The 11,353-nt window shown below is 41.0% G+C and overlaps 1 protein-coding gene across 1 annotated transcript in view; it reads right to left on the bottom strand.

The window, feature by feature from the left end:
• Window positions 1-6,213: 6,213 nt before the first annotated feature.
• The window catches only part of LOC142947824 (metabotropic glutamate receptor 8-like), a 103,319-nt gene continuing 98,179 nt past the window's right edge, over window positions 6,214-11,353 (bottom strand). Inside the window, 2 exon segments of the mRNA XM_076089681.1 lie at window positions 6,214-6,811; window positions 8,331-8,577. Of these exon segments, the coding sequence (XP_075945796.1) occupies window positions 6,762-6,811; window positions 8,331-8,577 (297 nt within the window). The 3' untranslated portion in view covers window positions 6,214-6,761.

The following is an 11,353-nucleotide window of genomic DNA, read 5'->3' as shown; positions in this document are numbered from 1 at the left end:
TGTGAAATCGTATTCTTTAAAATCAAAAGAGATAATTTATAAAACTTTTGAATAATGTTTTATTATTTGTTCACAAATAACAAATAGTTATGGGGAACAGTTCACTAATTATTTAACAAATAGGACTTAAACATTGCATCGATAACTCATAACTCATATTGTATGATGTGTCGCCATCATATTTACTTGTTGACAAATGTATTCACATACACAGAGAGAGACGGGGACAGGAAGTGTCTTACTCGTCTTCTGTGCTGCCAAACAAACAATCTTTATGTTCTTTGCTGATGTTTTTTTCTTTTAACACTTCAAATCCAGAAAAATCAAGACGGACCGAATCCAATGAAAGAAAATAAGAGAAAGGAAATACGTTTGTTCCTCTCCTGCTGCATTCAGCTGCAAACAGACGTCATTAAATATTGATATTAATTTGACTGAAAGGTGCAGCTCTGAACTCTGTGACTCAGACCAACTCTTAAACGTTTCAGTGTAAAACCAATAAGCGTTTCTTTGGTGTTTCGTAACTGTCTGAAGCCCGTTTGAATCGATCCTCCTCCTCCTCCTCCTCCTCCTCCTCCTCCTCCTCCTCCTCCTCCTCCTCCTCCTCCTCCTCCTCCTCCTCCTCCTCCTCCTCTGTGCAAATGCAGATTCATTAAAACAATGTAAACTCTGGGGGAGTAATTGGCCCCGGGGCCACCTGCAGCGGCCGGATGAAAGTGCTTAGTAATGAGAAAAGAACCTACAGTGTGTCTGTCAAAGAACCAATTAAGCTGACGGTGCAGGATCTCCTGCCGGTGTCAGACCGGTTTACTGGAGATGAGATGCAGAGAGGACGAAGCTGAAACCTGCTGGAGTCATCGTCATCAGTCAGGGAGGAGACGCCGACTGCACTGGTTTTATTCTAGCTTTTCATTTTGAAAAAGTTTTCTTAGCGTTGCTGTCGAATTAGGTTATAGAGGAGTTAGAGGAAGTATTACAATGTTTAACTTCAGTAAAGGTACTCTAGTACTAGTACAAGTCCTGCTTTGAAAATGTTACTTAAAACCCCTAAACCTGCCAGCAGGATGGAATAGCATGTTTTCTTTAAACAATCGGCAAAACTACACCGCTTCTCACAGCCAGAAGCTGTAAAAACTGCCATTATTATCAGATGTTCATCTTTCCAATGGTCCTTGAAGATGTTATGGGACAAACTCTTCTATAAGCAAAAGCAATCGAAACAAAGCTTAAAATTGTGATATTTCATCACAAAAATGTTATTCATGTCTCATTTGAAATTTTGCCCCAAATAAACAGTTTGCTTTAATCCAATTCTGTAAAAAACATAAAATTCTGGGCTTCTCAGCGCAACTATGAAGCTATGATTGACTTGGCTGAGATCAACAGTCACGTGACAAAAAATCTGTGAAACTTGGACTTAACTGCAGGCTGCTGAACACAGAGAGGAGAGGAGAGGCTGGAACTAGAGGTTGTTCAAATGTAAATTATATATATATATATATATATATATATATATATATATATATATATATATATATATATATATATATATGTATATATATATATATATATATATATATATATATATATATATACATATGTATATATATATATATATATACATATGTATATATATATATATATATACATATGTATATATATATATATATATATATATATATATATATACATATATATATATATATAGCGTGGAGCCTCCTTCCCCCCAACATTGTTAACACTGTTCAACATGTTGTATGTTGTTTGTTTGATTAAATTAAACACACTGCACTTTCAAAGACATCAAAATTATTACAAATTAATTAATTAATTAGATTAATTTATTATTTCACATGAAAATCACTGTAGTCAGGCTTCATTTAACACCTTGTGTTCAACAGCCAGCGTTCCCTCAGCCGGCTGGTTGTTCCTCGTGTGAAAAGACAAGTTCATGTTTTTTCGTCACGTAACCTTCGTACTTCAGTAACGACACTTCTGTGGTTATTCTAACACAAAGGACGATCTATTCCAAAACCCAATTTAGTCGTTTTGCTGCCGAAACTCATTTCAGTTGTTTTCTGTGAAGACGGAAGTTTATTTTGTAAAGATCGTATATATTTGGCGAACAGGTGTTGCGGGACTTTCGTAGGAAAACGCAAGAAAATGAGGAGTAACTGTTGGTAAGATATCATACGAACCTTTACATGAGGGCACGTTGATCAGTTATATCAGAACTGGCTTCTGTAAGACTTTGATCGATGGACGGTTCATTATTCAATTTCCTTTTCTAAAGTACATGCTCTTTTCCAAAGCGTTGTCATGTGAGTCAAACAACAGGGCCGTGGTTTTAGAAATATGGAAGTCACTATACCTCCGAATTAAACGGACACATTCAGTCTCAAAATGTCAGCCTCTCAACCCCAAGATATGTAATTATAGAACATAAACTCTCCCAAGGCTTTAGTAAAAGAACACAATATGAATCTGTTTTAGTACTCGCCTCCATGGTCCCAGATAAAGGTTTCGATCACTCAACCATTACTAAGCAAAGCATCGAGGTCCTTGTTGTGTGGACGCATGCAAACATTTCTTTACCAGTTTTTAATAAAATGACAAACAGCCCTCATCTATAAATCGTGAGAAGGACGAATGTGTGCGTTACTGACCATTATTAGATACCTTTGATGATCCTGAAGAGTTAAACCGGCCAATTGAACAACTTTGTTTGTGTCATTGAAAACATATTAACATGTTAAATACTTTATAGTCTGCAGGCATCTCGTTCTTTTCACTTCAGCTCATCAAACAAACAGAATGTACGCTAAGCTTTCACACTGTCACTGCGTTCATTGGTGGATAATCTCAAATGCTTTGTTTACTAATATTTTAGAAAATAGTCGTGTTTTACAACCTTTTTTTCCGTCTTTCATTGGGCTTTGCACTGATAAGCTTTCTGGGAGCGTCGAGGGTGGAGAGTGTACTACATACACTTTGTACAGAGACAACACAAAGGAAGAGACCTCCGTGTGTGCACAGACAACAGCACACACACAACACAGTACAGCCTTTAAAAGTGACGGTGCACTTCACATAATACGCAAAAACAACATTTACTACAAATGTTTACAGGGTTGGAATTGCAGTCTTGTTTCCTGCCTCTTCAGATCAGTGATGTTTGTGTCCTTCTTCATTCAAATTCGTATTTTTGGACACCTCAGTGAGCTGAATTTAATTTTCCGTTTGTTGATTGTTTTGGCAGCGTCCACCCTGGAGCTGATTACTTCCTGGCAGTCACTTCATAAATACGACCGGTGTCTTCTGCCAACCTGCTCGGCTGATTCCTTCCTCTGTGGGAACAGACTCGGACCCGTCTGTCCCTTCTCTGGTTCAGCCCTCACTGTGGACGCAGAGAGCTGATGGTCATTGCTACTGGATGCGTTCAAGGCCCTCTGACCATTTCTGAGTTTAACAAAACCAGCTGCTGAAGAAAGTATCGGGTCGTGCGTGTTGTGTATGATTTGGTTATTATGTGACTCCTGCAGGAGGAAACAGATCATCTGCAGCTGAATGTGAGAGTCACTTTGTGGTTTGATATGTTGTGGAACATTGTTGAATGCTGAAGTCTAAAGCGTAGAATATTCTCGCCGTAGGGAAGCCGGCGGCGGCAGAAGATGGCGCGTGGTGCACGTAGGCTCCTCGCGGCGTTTGGTCGTGCACCTCTGAATTTTTGTAACATGGCGTGCGTGATCACGTGACTGTCACAAATAGTTCACTGATAAAAACACATTTACATGTCTGAGGATTACACACAGACGGTTTGCTTTTAAATGATTTCGAACACATGGACTTATAAATCTTTATTTGAGTAAATATTTTGCAGCCAAATTGTTTACATAATATTCTACCTTTGTTTCTTCATAATGCATTTAATACTTGACTTCTTTCTTTACAGGGTTTCTACAAAGGCAGTAAAGTAGGCCATGAATATGAGATATGAGTTTACAGATAATTACAATCCTTCCTCAGCATTCTGGAGGTCAGTTTATGGCTTTTTGCCGGTTACACCTACAGTCTATGGGCACATCTATGAGTTACACTTGTCCTTTTGATTCTTCACAGCTCATTGATTGAAGGAAAATGAATAATGCGCTCGCTCGTTCGCTAGCTGTAGCCGACATGAAACCATCAGACATGAGATATGACTCCCCCCTTCCGTCTCACTCACTCCGTAGCTCTCTTACAGCTCAAAAGCTAACTAGCTAGCTAGCCCAACCGCATGTACCGGCATCAAAACAGGAAGTCAGAGGTAAAGTAGTAAAGCCCGCCTGTTGCCTGATTTGATTGGCTGCCCGGCGGGCCAACTGTGACATAGAAGAGTGATATTTTTAGACTTTTTTTTGCGCGTCTAAAACAGCAAAAAAAGGCGGCCATTCCATATGAAAACAGTGGTTTTGACGCTTCTAGCGACGCGTCTGGGTGATGAGTAAATGTTTTAAACTTGCATTCTCTCTAGTGTCCACCAGGGGGCGACTCCTCTGGTTGTATAGAAGTCTATGAGAAAATGACTCTACTTCTCTCTTGATTTATTACCTCAGTAAACATTGTAAACATGAGTTTATGGTCTCAATCTCTAGTTTCAAGTCTTCTTCAACACAGCATGATGTTCATTTAGTACATTATGGTCCATTTAGAGTCACACAGACCATAAAGCAGGGGATGCTTTAGGGCGGGGCTACACGGTGATTGACAGGTCGCTGTCATACACAAGTCTGGGAGTTGCTTTGAGTCAGTTTGGGCCTTCAGGGGTCACCACCACATTAGTTCCATTTCACTGAACAAACCCATTACGTGACCTGAACAAACAACCTCAAAACCATTTTAAAAAAAACGAAAAGTTTGCGCTCCACGTCTTGTGTTCCAATAAATGTGCAAATACAGACTGAGTATTCAAACTCTTGCCATCTAACGTTTTTTGTCAGCTGTATGTCGGTCACAAAGTAATAACATGGAGGTAAATCAGTAAATGTAGTTTTGTTACGTACCTTATCAGAAGACGCACAGTGTGCACACCATCACCAAGAACCCAGAAACATTAAAGAGTTGTCAGATAAACAGAAATATAAGTACACGGACTGAGATATATAAATACAAACTCTTACCCGAAGGCTGTTAAAGCGTTAAACAGCTGAAGCCCGAGGACAGCAAACACCTGATCAAACACAAAAAACAAAACAAAAATCAAAACCCGGTAGAGAAATTCAGATGAAGTCGTTTCGTCTTCTGCGTTCATTTCAGTGTGACGACGAAGCTTCTTTTCTTTCTGTTGGCTGCGAGAGCGAGAAATGAGAGCAGCGTCGGGGGAAATAAAAGCAGGATGCCCGCAAGGCTTCACCACTCAGACTCTACCTGTCCTCCTCCTCCTCCTCTTCTTCTCTGCCAGGAGATGCAGATATATTCATTACATGCATGGGGAGTTCTCTCTGGCATCTCGTATCGATCGGGTCGCTCCTGTTCCACAGCACGTATTGATCACATCGACTGGCTTTTTTCTACTTTTTCTTACAGGATGTAATGAGGTGCACACAGAGGTTCCTGCCAGACTCAGGTTTGTATCGTGTTAAAAGGACAAATGTAGTCTGGATGGAGTTTATGTTCATTTCTCTGCCGCTTCATCGTGATGGGATGTGTAGTATTTACACGTTAAGCGGTGGAAGAAGTGCTCGGACCTTTGATTGGCTAATCGTTATTCCCCTCGCTGTGCTTATTTGTCATTTACTTTTAATCGAGAAACTGCTGTTTCATGTCATGATGCTCGACGAATCATTGTGGAGCGGGCTAAATCAAAGGTCTGCCACCTCTTAATGTTGCAGCTGGTAAAGGTGGAGCTGATTTTAATAGCTTTATATACTGCTGGGTGGCTTCATCTATAATATGTCATTATTAGAGGACTTATATTTGTATTAATAATTTAAATATGCAGTTTAGTTGCAGGGGTCCATGATCTCAAGAACCACACATACCTGGTGTCAAGAAGAGTCTCACACTGAAGAATCAACAACTGATTTCAACCGTCTTCACCGAGATGACGTCTGACTGGAAAATCAAGAAGTCACCAAAACCCCAACCACTCATCCCAAAACAACAATAACGTACAGTTTTTTCTGATGTTCTCTCATCCAAACTGTTCCCCGTCAAACAGACCCAAACATGGCAGCAACTTGTGAAACATTCCTTTATTATAAATAGATCATTTGTATAAAAAAACGGGCATGCTTCAATTCAACCATGGCATTTAGACATTTCACAACCAAAGGCTACCGTTCAGTTAGCCGAAAACAGCGACGGACTCGTCTCATAATGCAGGTCGACGGACGGACGACATGAGACAAGATTCAGAAATTTTCACGACCACGAGTTTTTTTTTTTTTTTTCAAACGCACAATTAGAACAACAACAAATAAGGTTGGTCCCCAAAATTACATTTTTTTCAATATATTTTAATCTTTTTTTAATATTCATCTTTCAGGTTACCATTCTCCTGCTCTCTCGCGGACTCTCTGATTTTTCAGCTGTGATCCTTTCAGGTTTCCGGCGCCGTTCAGGCCCGTTCCCTGCTGTCTGTAAACATAAAAACACCACAGATGCGTTGGTTCAGTTTGTTCAGATCCTTCAGATTGTTCAGAGCACCGTGTGGGGACGTCTGACAGAAATCTGCTCCTTTAAATGTCTCTGGACGTCCTCGTGTGGAAGGAGTCGTTTCTTCACATGGCGTGGTTGGTGTAGCTGACGTAGGTGGTTTTTGTTGGCGGCACTGAGGAGAGAAAAGGAAACAGCAGGTTGGTAAAGTGACACCTTACTTTCACTAACAACACTCATCTCAGGGCGGTTCCTGAAATAGTCACAAAATGCAATCTATTGGTTTCATGCACAGGGACACAAGTCTTTTTTTCATGCCATTCAGAACTACTTTATTTCGGGACGACATGATGTTACAAAACGAAGTTTACTTAGTTAGGTCTAGAAAAACATCATAGTTGGGCTTAAAATAACTACACTAAGGTTTAGGCAACAAAAACCCGTAGTTCAGTATAGAAAAATTGCAACGAACGTTAAGGCAACGAAACCACGATGTTAGGTTTAGAAAAATTGCCACGAAAATTGGGTATAGTTATATGTATATAGTACATGTATATTACTAAAACTAAAGTTTGGAGGATGGTGCTACAGGAAAGAGTTTGATGTATCTTCTGGGAATCATGAATATTCCCACTACATGTACAGGTAATCTAACCAGAACGACCACATAAACCTCACAAGAGTTTTCGTCTCATGAAGTTTGACTCTTCCTCCTCCACTTCCTCGCCTCACGCTGAGCGCTGCAGGATGAAAGAGGTTCATCACTAACGTGAGGTTGAGCTGCTGCTTGTTAGATTAAGCAGATCGGTTCAGTCAGCACATCTCTGATGAGTAAACAATCCGACGTCTCACACTTTTTCTGCTGATGGACCCAAAAAGCAGCTTTGAAGCTGTAAACAATTTCATCAGATCTGGTCTCAGGTGACGTCTAAACAAACTCCAAGTCAACTTCCTGTTAAATCCTCATTAGAGAGGCTGCACTCTGACTTCACCTCCACATGGTCGACTTTACAGAGACGTTGACAGACTTCTTCTTACAGCACCTCTGTTCAGAGAATCACTAACAGTATTCACACAACAGCCTGATTGTGTCCAGTCAGCTGTCTGGGAAGACAACCCTATATGTTGGAGTGGTCTCTTATGCTGTTAGATCGTACACAGTCCTCTTTCTTTTGTTCTGTCCTCTCCAATGCATCGCCACCTTAACGCCGTGGAGAGGTTTGTGGGGACGTGCCAATGAGCTGTGGTATCAGGGGCCATAGCTCCTGGTAGGGTCTCCCAAGGCAAAGTGGTCCCAGGGGAGGTTCCAGACCAATGACCCTATATGAACCAGCCAGGAAAGAGTTGTAGCACCTCGCCCAGGAAAGGGAAACAGGGGCCCCCTAACTGAACCAGACCTGGGAGGGGAGCTCGCCGGTGAGCGTCTGGTGGCCGGGCCTCGACACATGGGACTCTGCTGGGCACAGCCCGAAAAATCTACATGGAGCCGCTACCCTTAGGGCCCACCACTTGCAGTGATAGGCATTTGGGTTGGGGGCATTGTTAGCCAAGCAGCAGACAAAATGAAAAACGCACAATATTTAATTATCTAAATATCGACAAACTTGTTGTTTATATAGTTGCCGGTGCTGAAGCATTACACTTTAATGCCACACAGGGTTCGACCATTTTAAGAAGCCCCTCGGCCCACTCACCGCTGGCCTCCACACCCTCGCACAGCTCCGTCTTCACCTCGCCGTTGGGCCGCTCGGCCGCCAGATGCGACAGCTTGCTGGTCATGGTGGCGACGGTGACGATGGCCTTGAAGCTGCGCTTGCGTTTGGGGACGTTCTGCTCGGGGTGTAAGATGATGATGTACACCTTCGGCATGTAGAGCATGCCCAGAGAGACGGAGGCGCTGAGGCTCAGGGACACGGTCAGCGTGGCCGTCTGGATGTACATCTGAGGAGGAAACGGAGAGGAGGAGGTTACTGAGAGGCATCGATGAGACTCTCATGACTATCATGAGACCTGAGAAATCTACTGTTTACTTCCTGTTAACGGTGATGTCAAGGAAACATCCAAACTCCACCTATTTCATGTGTTCACTTAACAAATGCAACATTTGAACGCACGGACTGACTAAATGATTTCATCAAATCAACAATCTGCTCTCAATGAATGTCAAATAACAAGAATTGCATAAAAGTTCCATCATGGACATTTTGACCACTAGTGTTGATATCCAGTAATATTTTGATGACTAGGTGTCTGTTTTTTGTTTTTGGCACATGAGTAGTAATATGATAGTTTTAAACTTCTCTGCTGAGCAACATTTCTTGCAATGTGTCAACAAATGCAAGAAAGAAGAAGACTGCAAGCATTCAAACCGGGAGAAAAAGAACAAGTTGTCTTTGCAAATGTTTTGTGAGGAAGGAAAGGCATTCAAGACGTGTGTGGGAGAGGATGCACGGAATGTAAACAGAGCTGTTTGTAAGAAAACTGCACGAGGTAGCTGCCTTTAATTAGTGTCAGTCAACTCATTACATCCCTCAAATATAAAATATTGGCCTCCTTCAATTGCTAATTCAGGCTGTTTAATCATCATTCATTCCCTCCAACACTTGAATCAAATGGTTGTTTCCTTAAATTGCTAATTCTATAAAAAGTTTGGCATTCAAAATATTGTTTAAGTAAAAGTATTACCATCAAAATACACTTAAAGAAGCACAAATAAAGATACTCATTATGCAGAATGGCCCATTTTAGAATCATACAGATGTTTAGCTGATCATAATTATTTATGTATTCATGTGTCAAACACTTTAATGTTGCAGCTGGTAAAGGTTGAGCTCATTTAAATGACTTTATAAACTGCTATGTAGCTTCACCTATAAAACATATCAATATTCATTAGTGGATTTATAATCTGTTTTTGCAAAGTAACTAAAGGCAGTGGAGTAAATAGTATAATATTTGGCTCTGAGATGTAGTGGGGTAGAAAGTAGAAAGTAGCAAAACAATTAAGTACAAGTACCTCAAAATAGTACACGATAGTACACAATAGTACGTGAGTAAATGTTCTACGGTCTCTTGACTAAATACAGACTCAATGATGGGCTGAACTCAGCAGGAATAACTCCATAAGTTTTCATTAAAACGAACAGATGGTCGACTGCTCGGTTCATTTAATGGAATCAATCCAGTGACTCGTGCTGGTGGCTGATAATTCCGTCTCCTCTTGCAGATACTTTGGCACATAACCAGCCGACGTTTACAGCGGGAAAGTCAGAGTGGTGAATATGTCGGGCTGCAGTTTTCCCTTTGCTGTTCGGGAGAGATTACGCACTTTGAGCAATTGCAAGACTTTTAATATGAAACATCTGCAGGAAATGATAAGTTTCTCTGACAGGAGCTTCACAGTGAGTCACAAAAATTGCAAAGTGGAAATAATGAGTGATTAAAAACAGTCTCAGTTAAAGAAGTGTTTTCAGGAGAGTATGATGTGATTGGTAGGGAAATGAAATGTACTTCGTATAAACAAAGACACCAGGAACACATGGCCGGTCTCTAGGCCGGTTCTAAAAGGTCGCTGCTTCCTTATCTGATCTTGAGCCTCTGGATACTGGCTTCTTTCAGTAACATATGCTCATTTTCAGGTTCATACTTGTATTTAAGTTTCCTACTAGAACATGTTTATATTCTTTACAATTTCAAAATACACATTATTTCTCTCATACCTTCTGTTTGAATATACCTGTAATTGTTTTTTAGCGCCTGTCTCTTTAAGAACCGCTCGTGTAAAAGCCCAGTCTGTTCTGATTGGTCAAGGTATTCCGGTCCTTCCAAGCACCCAGGAAGAGCACCGGGCTTTAAAGCAAACTTTGCATCGTGGCCAAACGGTGGAATTACAATTCCCGGGTCAAGTGATGCCACGGGGCCCAAAACAACGTTTTCCCCAGAGACTTACATTGGGAAAGAGACGTCAGTAACTCAGCGGATCATATATTTGGAGGTGAATCAACTTCCCAGTACGAACACTTTAATAGCCCTTATTTAAATCAATAGCAGAATCCAGAGTTATTGTCTTTTTAGTTATTGTCTGATTGAACAATTAGCAATCCTTCAGAAAGGAGACTTTAGTTTATTTGTGACATAACTTGCATACTTCAGTAACGGCACTTCCGTAGTTATTTTAACCCAAACGACAATCTTTTCCTCAACCTAACTAAGTAGTTTTGTTGCCTCAACCTAACTAAGTAGTTTCCTGTGAAGATGGAAGTTTATTTTGAAGAGACTGTAAGCGTGTAACAAGCTGAAATCGACACGTGCTGCAGGACTTTTGAAGGAAAACGCAAAGAGGAGCAACTTCTGCAAACTATTGTAGGATACATTAAAAAAAACACTGGAAAATAAACTATTAAAGCATTCAAAGAGTAATAATGAACAACGAGTTTCACCTCCTCTCACTCCATTAACTGGGAGCTGTGTGATGGTTCTCAGTGGTGGACTGGTTAACTGGGGGAGCTCCATCATGTGAGCAGCTGGACCATCATTAACTCCTAATAATCTCTGTCTTCAAACAGCTCAACAACAACAACAGAGTAGAGAAGCGCCGGGACTCTCTCTCCCCATCTCAGCTTGACAGATGACCCTGAACGCATCATTAGGCTCGGTGCTGCGTTTAGGAGCCAGTACGAGACTATTGATTCTCCGTGTTGTTGTCTTTGCCTTCAGT

The sequence above is a fragment of the Anarhichas minor genome, unplaced genomic scaffold (genome assembly GCF_050575085.1).
Source record: "Anarhichas minor isolate MPS153535 unplaced genomic scaffold, ASM5057508v1 ptg000011l, whole genome shotgun sequence".
NCBI lineage: Eukaryota > Metazoa > Chordata > Actinopteri > Perciformes > Anarhichadidae > Anarhichas > Anarhichas minor.
This window is presented reverse-complemented; position numbering and strand designations above follow the sequence as displayed.